Below are 15,357 nucleotides of genomic sequence, written 5' to 3'. Positions count from 1 at the left end.
TGTCTATACCTCTTAATTTCTCTTTTCCACTGTTATTGCTTTCTCTGTAATTGTATTGTTTAACTTCGTTAAGCATTTTATAATATGAAAGATGTGGTTGAAAGTAAACTTGTATTAAAATGATATCATGTCGCATAAAGCAAGTTGTTTCCCAAGGTGTATGAAAGTCTCCTGATGCAGGTTAAAATGGCTGTTGTTTTGTATTCCTTGATTGTGCTAGTATAAAATTTCAGTGAGTTGTGGGGAATTTCTTACTTCGTAATCATTGTTGACAATTGATTAGATAAAATAACTTGTAAAATAAAGATCACCCTTTTTCAGACTTTTTGTTAAACGGAAAATAATATTTTTATGTATTGTGCGAATCCTTAAAATTAATGTAGCTTTTTTTTTGTTTTGCTCAAATGTTTTATTATAGTCAAAATTATTTGAAAAGCACATTTAATATATTACAGACATTTCACTGTAAAAATGATCCTTGTATAATGTAGCTTTTTGAATGAACTGAAAAAGAAATGTATATACCTCCCAAAAGGTACATCTTATAGTCACCCTCTTGGACAAATTTAGTGTACCAGACTAATATTTGTTTATTTGCACCAGGTGGGAAAAATCATTTTGTCTTTGAATTCCATTCTCCTCCTAAAGGGGAGTTATTGTATCTTTTGCATTTGGTTCAGTGCCCATTGGGATATTCACTGGTTATCACAAATTGCCTCAATGCCTTGGCAAAAGTCCAGATAGTACATGGACAATTTAAACTTCTGCATTGGTCGTTGCTGCCCACATGAGTCCTGAAACTGCGGCTCTCTTCCCTTTTTCATCTTCATTTCCCAGGGAAAAGTAGAGTGAGCTATCCTTTCTTCTCCATATGTTCGTCCCCAACCCCCCAAATACTTTGATGTATCATCTTAGTTGACTGGAAAGGAGTTTAGAATCAAGAAGAATGTTAACAATGGGTTTACACATTTCCCTTTTTTATTTCCATGCCGTGTTTGTTTTCAAAAACAGGTTTTAACTTCATTACATTTTTCCAAATAGTATGGCTGGAAAAATAATAAATATATTTGCTTTTCCAGTGCTTTATTTCCAGTGCTTCTTTTTTTTTTTACACTGCTTTTCCTTCTTTTAAAATTTTTTGTCATTTTAGCTTTATCTTACAAAAAATTAACTCTAAAGATTATTGTTATCCATAGTTGGAAAAAATCAAGCATCCATTTACATTTCTCGCTGAGAAGTTTGAACTTCTTCATATGTAAATGTGAAAATGTAAACTTCATGTGTAAATGTAAACTTCTTTATATGTTATAAAGTTATAACTCACTTGTACATATGTTACTTCAGTGCAGAATTTTACTTAACTTTAACAACAGCTTAAAAATGATATTGCCCACACGACAGTCTTGCTGTTTTTGATATTATCCCATAATCTATGATGGTAAAAGCTAGCTGGGAAACAGTTGTAAAGTTCGTGGCTTGGTAGTTCAAATAGAATTTGTCTTTCACAATTTGTCTCAACCTTTTTGCCAGGAATGATTGTGAATGTTCACATGAATGATGATATCTTATTTTGCAGGTGTTTCTTTGGTTTTATAAAACTATTACTTTCTGATAAATGCAGTTTTATAAAGAAAGTAAAAGGAGCTCGGTTACAGCAATTTATAGACTGTGGAGAGAGAGGTGATGTCTATAGATGATACAGTGAGACCCATCCATCCACCTTGGCAGATGGGTTTCTGTCCTTCCCTTGAAGATTTCCAGGAATAAAACATCCACAATCTTCCAAATTAGCTGAGCTCCACAGTCTTCCAAATTAGCTGAGCTGTCAATTGAGTTGGATACTTGTACATTATTCTTTATTTCATAAATTTCATTTTTGCAGTTTAACTTTGTTTCATTAATTTTCTTTTAAGAAAGAGATGGGCCAAGTAACTTCTTTAGAAAATTACACTTCTTAATTTACCTGGGGGCCTATTTTGAAATAAAGTGTATGTGGTAAAAGAAAGAGCTATTTCATTTCAGGTTTTGGTGTTAAAGATTTGATACTTGTGCATTTGTAAATTTTTTTATTTGACATATTTATACTTGTGGTAGGTGAAATGTTTGAATAAAGAGGTGATATTCTAGATAATTATTTTCCCCACATTTATAACCTGTCCTATACTTCAGCACTTGGTGTTGTATGTCCTGAGGTGATCTGATTTGTCAACTCATGATATGTCAGCATTAGAGCATGTGCTGCAGAAACTCCTTATTTATTTTAATACATGCTTTGTTAGTCTTTTCAGGAAAAGTCTTGTTCAGAGTGTTCTATTATTTCTTGTTTTTAGGGTGCAAGTTCTTCCATTTAGTGTGTCTGCCTACTGACTGTCCGTCCCTGTGGTTCATTTTCTTTTACGGTCTGCAAGTTTGTACTGTGATGCATCTTTAGTAAGGGTTTAGTCAGTCTCGTGTTGTGGAAGCATCCCTGCAAAGAAGTTCACATCTGCCCCTACCAGTTCAGGACCACTCTTTCTTTTTAGATCTTTTGGCTTAGGGATGGTGTAGGGATTCTCAGCCATGAAGACGGTGTGAATTTAGGCCCACACTCTGCGTGGTACACGCCTAACAGGGTTCTGATTTCTCTCCGGTGACTTTCCGCCACTGCCTATGTTGATGTCAAGTGTACTTTGGCTTCCTGGCCGGTGAGCTAAGTTTTCGCGTTCCTGGCTTTACAGATAGGGTGATTTTTCCTGAATTTGGCTTTATGAAGTTTCTTCCAAATGTGACCCGTGGCTTGAAATAACCTCTCTGCATGTGTGTTAGAAAGTCCCCTTACTACAACCACTAAGACCCATAATTGGTTCCCTGACTCATACTAGCTTCAGCTCCTGCTCTCCGCCCTTTGACTTTCCTCTCTGTTTCTCACAACTGTGGGTTTTCCTCACGTGTTTCTAACTCAGCTCTTCATTTACTGTTTTGCCGGTTATATTTTTGTCAGGCATTTCAGTGTGGATCTGGCTGGGATTGAGAGGAAGAGGATGCTGTTATCTAATTTTAAATTATTTTAGATTTGTATAATTTTTTTGTTTGCTCATCATCTTTCTGTCAACACGTGACATATTTTGTGCCTACTATGTACTGAGTACTTTGATAAATGAAATCTTTGGCCAGATTCCTTCCTTCAAGAAACTTGGTCCTAATGTAGGCCCTTGTGGAACAAGGGTATATATCTGATACAAAGGTGGTACCAGATAATAAGCCTACTTATGGAATAAAGTGGCTGGAAAAGGAATGTCGAGGTAGAGTTAAAGTAAAATAGGAAGGGTGTTTAGAAAGTGAAAGAGTTTACTGCATTAGACAAAAAGAAATGGGTCTAGCTTGAGGAGAGCCTTGAAATGTCAAACCAAGGGATTTAGATTCTATCTTGTGCGTAAGAACAAAAAGCTGTTAGAGGTTTGGGGTTGGAGAGGCGTTTAATGTTTTATAATCTTAGTGTTAACGTTTTGCTCTACTAAAGAAAAGTTGTTTTATTTTCCTTCTTTTACTTAGGAGAAATTAAACTCAAGACTTTACAGGTAGAAAAATGAGTATGCTTGATTTCCCTGTTTGTGTAGACAAGAGATTACTAGTCAGTGCAGACAGGGGCCAGGCCTGTGTTGTAAACTAGTAGAGCTGGCTGGGAACAGGAGCGGCCACCAGGCCTCTTCTCAACAGGGTTTTCTGGATTGTTAAAGGTTGCAAACTCATCCAAATTTTAAAAATCACCAAATATATTTGGTCCTAATATATATGCTGGCATGGTTTGACCTATAAGCTATGGGTTTGCAACCTCTATATAAAAAGGGTTCATTAATAATATTTTTACTACATTCTGTCATAAAATTTTAAAAATATATTAATTATTCAAAATTGTCCACACAATTCAGAAAGATGTGATGTGTTCAATTTGAACGTTCTGTATCTAGTAAGTAGCTATTTATCTATGATAATAAACTTGTTGGGATATTTGACTTCCTAAGTCAGAAATAAAAATATTTTCTAAAACTCTTGTCTTACAGGTAAAAGAATGTCATATTTCAACATTGGTACCTGAAATCAGAGTGTAATTGCCAGGCCACATGGATGAGTGCCAACCTTTGCATTTCTGGTGTGTATCCTGTGACCATTCTATCTGGGGTGAGTGATTTCTAAGAGTAGCTGGCAACAAACCAGATGCCAGCCAGCCATGGACTACCCTCACAAATGATGCTAGGGGTTATAAATTAAACACTGTCTGGTGATCTGTGATGTGTAAGGCAGTTAATATAGTTGGTCTGGATTAACTGTCAGCTCCAGAAATCTGTATTCCCGTAATGTGAAATCTGTACTTAGCATGTTCGGAAGTGAGTCATAATTAACAATAGGGAATCATTTGTTTAAATGTGAAGTTATAAAATGCCTAAGGTCCTTTTGGATTTACAGCAGTATTTTAGTGGTTCCCCATATATTTTAAATAATTTTAATTTTAAAAGTTCAAGGACTTAGTATTTCTTGAAGGATAGTTATAATTTTGCATAAAATAGGTTTTTTTTGGGTCATACATCTGCCATTGCCTTATAATATCAGTTTTGCTTCCCATATAGCATAAAATTGTATACATTTTCAGTATTCAGTTTTCTTAAAAGTACATTAGATAAATTATACCAGAGAGTCTCATTTACGTGAATGTTGTTTTTTTCAGTTTCATTCTGGGAAATTACATTGGGTAAAAAGCCGTTTATTACCTTATCCATGCATTTTTCTGTTTATTTAAATTATTTTACTTCAACAAGCCATTCATTTTTTTAGAACATCCTTCAAAGAGTTCGCGCGTCTTACCGAGGACACCTGACCTTTTGAAGCTTCATAATTCACACCTAGATGCCACCAGTCTTTCCCATGTTAACAGTTCTGACTATGTTTTATTATATGTGCCTTCGGCGCCGAGCCAGGACAGCTACAAGAGGAGAAATGATGAACAGCCATAGAACTATAGAAGCAAACAGCCGGACTTCCCCTCTCAATGCAGAGGTGGTCCAGTATGCCAAAGAAGTAGTGGATTTCAGCTCCCATTATGGGAGTGAGAATAGCATGTCCTATACCATGTGGAACTTAGCAGGTGTACCAAATGTATTCCCGAGTTCTGGTGACTTCACTCAGACAGCTGTGTTTCGAACTTACGGAACATGGTGGGATCAGTGTCCCAGCGCTCCTGTGCCATTTAAGAGGACGCCGCCTAACTTCCAGAGCCAAGACTATGTGGAACTTGCTTTTGAACAACAGGTGTATCCTACAGCTGTTCACGTTCTAGAAACCTATCATCCTGGAGCAGTCATTAGAATTCTAGCTTGTTCTGCAAATCCCTATTCCCCAAGTCCACCAGCTGAAGTCAGGTAAGACTCATTTTTTAATGACCATGTTCTATGGCTGAAAGGTTGTGGTAGTTTTAATACTGGAGGTCTTTTTTCACTGGAAGCATTCTCTTAAGTCATTTAAACAAATTCGATTTTTAAAATTTTCCTTAGTTTTCTGATAGGGAAAGAAAGATCAGACATATGAAATGTAATGCATTCTTTATACCTATAAAACCTCACACCATAATAATCATGGATTGTGAGATTTGTGTGTGAATTTACTATAAATGAAAAGCACGATTTGAACTAATTGGGACATGGACCAATCTGAGAAGTTAGTTGGAAATATGATTTCTAACAGATTTTCAAACAGACATCATATTACTGCTTTTAAATACTTTGAGTAACTCAAAGTCGACCTACAGAGTGACACTTTAGAGGAAGTCCGTAGGGGATTAGCTTTAATCTTAGGTGGATGTTTTCGTAACAAGTATATTCATTTAAAAATAAATGCTGGGGACTTCCCTGGTGGCGCTGTGGTTAAGAATCTGCCTGCCAATGCAGGGGACACGGGTTCAAGCCCTGGTCCAGGAAGATCTCACATGCCACGGAGCAACTAAGCCTGTGCGCCACAACTACTGAGCCTGTGCTCTAGAGCCCACAAGCCACACCTGTTGAAGCCCACGTGTTACAGTTACTGAGCCCGTGTGCCGAGAGCCTGTGCTCCGCAACAAGAGAAGCCACTGCAATGAGAAGCCCGCGCACCGCAAGGAAGAGTAGCCCCTGCTCGCCGTAACTAGAGAAAGCCCGCGTGCAGCAATGGAGACCCAGTGCAGCCAAAAATAAATAAATTAATTAATTAAAATAAATACATGTTGCCTTAAGTATTCATGCATTCTCCCTAAAGGCGCGCTCTCTCTCTCTTTCTCTCTTTCTCATTTCTGTAGTTCAGCCTCCTGCTTTTTTAAAATATAATTATTTGACTAGGTAATATATTCACATGGTTCAAAAATCTAAAAATTACATAATGCAGTCTTGCATGTACCCTGTTCCCCATGTGCCTAGGATCCACCCCCCCTCAAAGAAACCACTTCTTTGCATTGTTCCAGAGTTTCTTTATGCAAATATAAGCAAATACAAATGTATTTATTTTATTTTTCTTTATACACAAAAATAAGCACACTATTTGCATTGTTCTGTACCTCATTTGTTTCACTTACTGGTGTATATTGTATCTTTTCATGTAAGTGCAAAGAGAGCTTCATTATTCTTTTCTACAGTTGCAAGTAATGCAGTGTATGTGTACCCCAACTTATTAACAACTCCCCTATTGATGGGTTTTTAGTTGTTTCAATACTTTTGCTATTATTAATATTAATGCAGTGAATAACCTTGCCATGGGTCACTTCGCATGTGTGCAAGTATATCTGTGGGATAAGTTGCCAGAAAGATTGCTGGGCCAAGGGTCTATGTATTTGTAATTTTAATACGTAGTGCCAAACTTCCCTCCAAAGAGGCTCTCCTATTTCTGTTCCCACCAGCAATGTATATACATGCATGTTTTCCCGAAGCCTCACCTACAGAGTGTTTTAATAAATTTTAGCATTTTTGTCAATTTGTTAGGGGAAAAATGTTAGGGGAAAAATGTTATCTCATGTTAACTTTCATTTGAAATGCTTTTATCATCTCTGAGGTTGGATATCTTCTCATGTTTCAGAGCCATTTATATTTCCTTCTCCTTGAACTGTCTGTCATGTTATTTGTCCATTTTTCGAGTACTTATTGATCTTATCAGTTTTTAACCTTTATATTGCTTGATTCATTCATTAAGTATTTGAGTGTCTACTATGTGCTAAAGCATTGTTCTGGGTATTGAGGATACATTAGTGAACAATGAACAAAATAGACAAAAATCTCTGCCCTTATGAGCTTATTCTAGCCCAAGGGCAGTCTGTGACACCTGTTAAACTGTAGGCGCCCAGCTGCCTGTGGAGGAGGAGTGAGGGCGCAGATCACATTGCATGTTGCATCTAACACACTGCTTCCTTGAAGTCCCTGTCCCCTCAACTCCCAGGGAGCACCTCCCAGTCTACCAGGAAGCAAATGCAGAGTACAGCTCAACTCAAGCTGGAGACTGCTGGTATAATCTTTATCTGTTCTTATCAGAACGATTTTGATAATTCATTGTGAACAATATTATTAATGGGTCAGTTTTTTTAAAAAACAGGAAACCAGCATCCTTTAATATACAGGCTTTTTTTCCTGAGAGGAAAAAAAAGTTCTTTGAGTAGGATCCTTTCTTATGTGAGAATTGTTTCATTGGACTCTGTCATTTTTTGCCTCTTTCCTCAAAGCTATCTAGTTTTTTTCTAAAAAGATGAACCAATATGGGGATAAGATCTATGCAACATGTAATGTCTTTCCTCTGATCTAAAACTTAATGTCTGCATAACTGATTTTGAGTATGAATCATGCTCTTGGGTTCCTAGCTGAGAGCTGTAGTGCGTGATTGTGATCAAAGTGACAGCTTTATTTATAGATGTATCTCTACTTTGCCTAACTGATTTTTAGCCTTATTCCACAGAAAATACCATTAACTTTTAAGAGAAAAAGAAGCTAACCAATATATATTATTGCAGAATAAAAAAGGGCCTTTTAAATTTTACTGATTATGAAATCAGTTTCAGTGTTTAAAAAAACTTGTTAGGAAATACCAAAAAAGAAAAAATATATAAAAAAACCCCACAGTTCTTCTGCCCAGATTCAGTAACTGTTAACGTTTTGGTGAATTTCGTTAGACAATCAGAAACATTGATTGAACACCTTCTCTGCTCACTCACTGCCAGGAACAAAACAGAGCCAGACAGATGTGGGTCTTGTTCTTTGAGTTTTACAGGCAAGCCTGGAAGAGGGCCGTGAGATTGCAGGTTGCATGTGCGGGCAGAGGGGAACGCCTAACCTGTGGGGCTCCGAGAACTGGGACCTGAGGGTTGAGTGAAGCTTTAGTTTGGGTAGGAATGGTGGAGAGAGAATACTACGTGCAAAGGTGAAACCATGAGGTGAGATCTTGGTGTTCTGAGAAGTGAGAAAAGCCCCAGAGTGGAGAGAACAAGCTGTTGAAGGGCCACAAGCTTTGGGATTTCATAGAGCTCTTGGATCCATTTTCCCAGAAGCAGACCTTGAGAGGACTGTTCCTCTACTAAAGGTTTGTTAAGGAAGTGCTCCTGAAGAAACTGGTAAGGAGTGGGGAAGATAAGGGAGTGGGGAAAGCACTGTAGGGAAGGGAAGAAATCAGGCAAGGATGCAAAGTCCTGTGAAATCCCAGTCAGCCTGGAGGCACAGTTGCCTGGGAGCTGGGCTCTGATGCTCCTGCCTGTCTGTCTTGGGCTGTGGGCTGGGGGAGTAGGAAGGGGAGATGGAAGTCTTCCAGGCACATGCCACTCTCAGGATGAAGAGGAGGCTCTGGGAGCCTATGTAGTTCTCTGTAGAAGGCTGCAGGTGGGAGCCCTTAGGAGCAAGCCCGCACATCTGGGACATGGGCACCAGACCTACCAGGAGATCTAAGCAGAGCACAGGTAGAGAAAGTCAACTCCAATAAACTGGTAAACATAATGGTATAAACATAATGGTATTGATAATAAAAGAGAACTGATATAGGGTTCTCAGATTAGTTACTTTGCTACCATCATTTTTCATCACTATCATTTCATAAAAGAAACCCCAGTTTATACTGAGAAATTAGCATGCTCAGAATCTCGAATAAAGAGTGGTTGGCAACTTACGTGTATATGTGTGCATATCTTTATATATACCAATGTATTCTTTATTTTTCACATTTAATCATGGAAAGCTCTATCACACACTGTGGTTTAGGAACCACTGTACTGTACTGCCTATTACTTTAATTAATTGCATACAGTTTTATTTCTCCCTTAGGAGTTAGCAAATAAGAGAGTGTGTTGGAGTAGCTCAGGAATTTATGGGAAATGAACTTGTCCCAGAACATTTAAAATTTAAAAGCAATCTTTCTCCATTTTGTCTGATTGCATTTATTTGTTCAGTGAGTGAGGTAGGAAAGTTACAGGTAGTTCTGTAAGATCTCAAAGTCTTCTGACTTCGGGCCTAGTGCTCTACTAAGAGAAAAGAAAAAAGGTAGTATAGAGTGTCCTGGTTCTGAGTATAAGATCTTAATAGATGCTTGTGTAAGAGTCAGAAAAAAGGCTAGTGCAGGGTTACACATGAGAAAGAGAGACGGAAAAGAGGAGGAAGAGAATGACAAATTGAAGTCATATTGAGGAAGCTGACTGGAATGAAGCTATTTGGGGATAAAATTTAGTGGTATGGATTTTTTTTTTGAGTGTTGAAAGCATTTTCGCTACAGAATATTGAAGTTAAGAAAGCAGGGAGAAAGAAAGTGGCCGACACAGAAAGAATTTGTTGCCAAAGGAAGTTGCTTAAGCAATGATTTCACGAATTGGTCATAGTCTGGTCCCCTTGACTTTGTGAGTCAAGAAGCATGATTTTGTCATTTAAGTCAGAAATGATCAGACCCTTTATCGGTTAGTTCTTTTTAAAGCAGATGCCACTTTGTTAGTTACAATTAGAGACAGGCTGGGAAGCAGGGAGTGAGTAGGTATACCTATTAGAGTACTTAATTTTATTCTAGTTTGTTTTCCTATTCTATCCCTTCACTTTCAGCAGGTAAAATGGAACAATGTTGGCAAGAGAACTTTCTTTTTGCTGGTTACTAGTTGTGCTTACTAACCAGGAGGAATTTTGGTTATAGGGAAGCTCTTTGCATCCATGTGCCTGGCTTCCAACCTGAATATGTTAGAAAACTTGCTTTTTCCAGTTTCTATTGATGAACATCTCTCTTCCTCTCTTGTCTACCTGCTGCTTCCTGGGAGCCCTAGAGAGATGTTCTCAGTGAGTAACAACAGGTCAACAGTTACAGAGACAGAGTGCTTTGTGTCCAAGCACTGGACATATAGTAGGCATTCAGTGCAATCAACAGAAGGAGAAATAAGTGGGCTGGTAAAGAGAATGCTGGTTACCAACCCAGAATTAAGGGCTCCAAGTGCAGACAAAGTGCAGCCTGATAGGGATTCCATGCCAAATTTTACACATGATTCTGTAGATTTAAAATACTTACAAAGGACATTAGTGTTTGTCATATTTGTCCAGTAGATGAATACGGTGTGTGGGCATATATAGTCAGCACATGAATGTGCAGACTACAAAGGCCATGACTTAAAGCAGTTTAATCTCATCAACACTGTTCTGGGTCTAGAGGATTAAGAGTCAGGGCTATCTCATGGAAAATTGTGTGTGTGTGTGTGTGTGTGTACACACACGCACGCACACGTGCATTTGCTTGTATTTGCTTATTTTCACTGACTAGCTTTTTAAATTCTGGCATTAATTTTCTAGAATAAAAAGAGATTGACATAGGAAATATAGCCATTATTTTATAATAAACTTAAGTGGAATATGTAAAAATATTGAATCACTATGTCACACACCTGAAACTATTCTAATATTGTAAATCAACCATACTATAATTAAAAAAAAAGATTGACATATTCTGTTGTTGGGTAAAGTAGATATCTTTCTCTTTCTAACTTTAAAATAATATATTCTAGTTCTATTAGAATTTTAAACAAAAACACCTAAATACAGATACCCCCAAATCAATTTGTATTGGTCTCAGAGTTATTTAATTCAACTGGCCACAGATCTATAAAATAATTTTTCCATCTTTTTACCACTTTTCTTTATTACTTCTTAGGCTATCAAGAAAAATCAAAATAAAATATAAATAAACTAATGATACTTGAATTTTTTTATGCTTAGACATTTAAAAATATTTCTAATTGATAAGGTTTGATATTTTTCAACTTTAAGAATGCTATCATATTTAAACTTATATGTATAACTAAATATATAATGTTTATGCTATATAAAGTCAGAAGCAAAAATGATGCTAACATAGCATTAAACATTTAAACATGCTAGAAATGTTAAGGAAGTCATTTTAAAGCATCATCTTAACCTTGTCCATTCTGCAAGGTAGAGAGAGAGAGAGGACTTTAGTGGATTAATACATTATTACAGTAGAATATTTCTGCTCTAATCAGTGCTTGGCAAGGGACCCGGCAGAGGTGATTTCTATATTACATTTTCAGTGTTTCTGTTAAGGCTCATAAAAACTTCTAGTTGAAGCTAAACAATAAAATAGGCTGGTTTAGTCCACATGTGTTGTGAACCGGTACAGGTAGTTATTTAACAGGGTCCTGAGTGGTCCTTGTTTCTTGGACATGAGACATTCCTCCAGCATCATTTCATGTCATTTTCCAGCAGCAAAAAAAGGATGAGTAAAACCACAGTTCGAATTTTCTAATACCTTCCACCATTTACCCCAGGATTCTTGGAAATGTACTGTTCAAAATTAGGAATGTGTTTTCCCCTGAACATGGTTTTAAATGTTTCGTACTTCTGTTCCTGTATGGCTAGCTCTATTTAACGGTGTGGATTTTCAGTAGAGTGTTCAAATCAATTCCATTGTTAGAAACCCTAAAGATTTTTGCATTTAGGCTTTAGGGGCACTTCTTAGGTCTAGGCTGGCATTCCAAATTTGCTTTTCTGCCTTGTCACAGAAAGTGAGAAGATGCCCAGCTAGCTTTCCTTTCCTCCTCAAATCTGCCGCAACCTGCTCTGTTCCTTAGAACTCTTCCCCTGCCTCCCAAGATTGGATGTAGAGAGGGACCAGTCTCTCCATTCCTACTTTCAGGTTGTCTCTGAATACAAATACTCACAGGTTCTTTATATGTTTGATGGGTTTTATTCCTAGTTTTCAGGAGAGAAGTAGCAAATCTAACAAATATGGGGTAATTATAAGGGTTCTGTTAACTGCAAAAGTCCTACTGTTATGGTTAGTGATATGTTTACTGGAATCCCGTTGAGTTTCTGCCTTATGCTTTTATTCCTAAACATAGAAATTAACCAAACTTCCCTTCTCCTGAGAGTGGTGCTATATGCCTTTCTTGCCCCCATCTTGGCCTAAAGACCATTATGGTACTTGTATGTCGATGACTTCTATAGTCTCAACTCAGATTTCTCCCCTGAGTTTCATACTCTTGTCTATTTCAGTTCCCTAAATGCCTTGCTGTAATCAGTTTTTACCTGGATCTCAATAGGCCATTGGCTTATCAAGAAAAAGAGGGAGAGGACTCAAATCAATAAAATTAGAAATGAAAATGAAGAAGTTACAATGGATACTGCAGAAATAAAAAGCATCATAAGAGACTACTACAAGCAATTGTATGCCAATCAAATGGACAACCTGGAAGAAATGGACAAATTCTTAGAAAGGTATAACCTTCCAAGACTGAACCAGGAAGAAATAGAAAATATGAACAGACCAATCACAAGTAATGAAATTGAAACTGTGATTAAAAATATTACAACAAACAAAAGATCAGGACCAGATGGCTTCACAGGCTAATTCTATCAAACATTTAGAGAAGAGCTAACACCCATCCTTCTCAAAGTCTTCCAAAAAATTGTGGAGGAAGGAACACTCCCAAACTCATTCTATGAGGCCACCATCACCCTGATACCAAAACCAGGCAAAGATGCTACAAAAAAACAAAATTACAGACCAATATCACTGATGAATATAGATGCAAAAATCCTCAACAAATACTAACAAAGAGAATCCAACGACACATTAAAAGGATAATACACCATGATCAAGTGGGATTTATCCCAGGGATGCAAGGATTCTTCAATATATGCAAATCAGTCAATGTGATACACAATATTAACAAATTGAAGAATAAAAACCATATGATCATCTCAATAGATGCAGAAAAAGCTTTTGACAAAATTCAGTACCCATTTATGATAAAAACTCTCCAGAAAGTGGGCACAGAGGGAACCTACCTCAACATAATAAAGGCCATATACGACAAACCCAGAGCAAACATCATTCTCAGTGGTGAAAAACTGAAAGCTTTCCTCTAAGATCAGGAACAAGTCAAGGATGTCCACTCTCGCCACTGTTATTAAACATAGTTTGGGAAGTCCTAGCCACGGCAGTCAGAGAAGAAAAAGAAATAATAGGAATACAAATTGGAAAAGAAGAAGTAAAACTGTCACTGTTTGCAGATGACATGATAGTATACACAGATAATCCTAAAGATGCCACCAGAAAACTACTAGCGCTAATAAATGAATTTGGTAAAGTAGCAGGATACAAAATTAATGCACAGAAATCTCTTGCATTCGTATACACTAACAACGAAATATCAGAAAGAGAAATGAAGGAAACAATCCCATTCACCATTGCAATGAAAAGAATAAAATACCTAGGAATAAACCTACCTAAGGAGGGAGAAGACCTGTACTCAGAAAACTATAAGACACTGATGAAAGAAATCAAAGATGACACAAATGGAGAGATATACCTTGTTCTTGGATTGGAAGAATCAGTATTGTGAAAATGACTATAGTACCCAAAGCAATCTACAGATTCAGTGCAATCCCTATCAAATTACCAATGGCATTTTTTACAGAACTAGAACAAAAAAATCTTAAAATTTGTATGGAGACACAGAAGACGTTGAATAGCTAAAGCAATCTTGAGGGAAAAAAATGGAGCTGGAGGAATCAGACTCCCTGACTTCAGATTATACTACAAAGCTACAGTAATCAAGACAATATGGTACTGGCACAAAAACAGAAATATAGATCAATGGAACAGGATAGAAAGCCCAGAGATAAACCCACACAGCTATGGTCAACTAATCTATGACAAAGGAGGCAGGGATATACAATGGAGAAAAGACAGCCTCTTCAGTAAGTGGTGCTGGGAAAACTGTGGACAGCTACATGTAAAAGAATTAAATTAGAATGCTCCCTAACACCATACACAAAAATAAACTCAAAATGGATTAAAGACCTGAATGTAAGACTGGACACTATAAAACTCTTAGAGGAAAACATAGGAAGAACACTCTTTGTCATAAATCACAGCAAGATCTTTTTTGATCCACCTCCTAGAGTAATGGAAATAAAAACAAAAATAAACAAATGGGACCTAATGAAACTTAAAACCTTCTGTAAAGCAAAGGAAACTACAAACAAGACCAAAAGACAACCCTCATAATGGGAGAAAATATTTGCAAAGGAATCAACAGACAAAGGATTAATCTCCAAAATATCTAAACAGCTCATGCAGCTCAATATTAAAAAAACAAACAACCCAATCCAAAAATGGGCAGAAAACCTAAATAGACATTTCTCCAAAGAAGACATACAGATGGCCAAGAAGCATATGAAAAGCTACTCAACATCATTAATTATTGGAGAAATGCAAATCAAAACTACAATGAGGTTATCACCTCACACCGATTAGTATGGGCATCATCAGAAAATCTTCAAACAACAAATGCTGGAGAGGGTGTGGAGAAAAGGGAACCCTCTTGCACTGTTGGTGGGAATGTAAATTGATACAGCCACTGTGGCGAACAGTATGGAGGTTCCTTAAAAAACTGAAAACAGAATTACCATATGACTCAGCAATCCCACTGTTGGGCATATACCCAGAGAAAACCATAATTCAGAAAGACCCATGCACCCCAATGTTCATTGCAGCAGTGTTTACAATATCCAGGTCCTGGAAGCAACCTAAATGCCCATCGACAGATGAATGGATAAAGAAGATGTGGTGCATATATACAACAGAATATTACTCAGCCATAAAAAGGAACGAAATTGGGTCATTTGTAGAGACGTGGATGGACCTAGAGACTGTCATACATAGTGGAGTAAATTAGAAAGAGAAAAACAAATGTATATTAACGCATATATGTGGAATCTAGGAAAATGGTACAGATGAACCGGTTTGCAAGGCAGAAATAGAGACACAGACGTAGAGAACAAACATATGGACACCAAGGGGGAGAAGCGGGGAGGAGAGGGGGTGGTGGTGGTGGGATGA

General features: G+C 37.3%; 1 protein-coding gene across 3 annotated transcripts in view; it reads left to right on the top strand.

Annotated features, from left to right (window-relative positions):
• Nucleotides 1-15,357, top strand: part of FBXL4 (F-box and leucine rich repeat protein 4) — a 67,399-nt gene that overhangs the window by 11,268 nt on the left and 40,774 nt on the right. For 2 of the 3 annotated variants that reach the window (XM_082669099.1, XM_082669097.1), the window contains exons 2-3: nucleotides 4,041-4,129; nucleotides 4,810-5,393. In XM_082669099.1, coding sequence (XP_082525225.1) covers nucleotides 4,882-5,393 — 512 coding nt within the window. In that variant the 5' untranslated portion in view covers nucleotides 4,041-4,129; nucleotides 4,810-4,881. Of the gene's footprint in view, nucleotides 1-4,040; nucleotides 4,159-4,809; nucleotides 5,394-15,357 lie in introns of all 3 variants that reach the window. The other variant, XM_082669098.1, reaches the window with a different exon arrangement.

This window comes from Grampus griseus, assembly GCF_964374135.1.
Source record: "Grampus griseus genome assembly, chromosome: 13".
Taxonomy (NCBI): domain Eukaryota; kingdom Metazoa; phylum Chordata; class Mammalia; order Artiodactyla; family Delphinidae; genus Grampus; species Grampus griseus.
The sequence above is the reverse complement of the archived record's forward strand: the minus strand, read 5'-3'. Positions and strand labels throughout refer to the sequence as shown.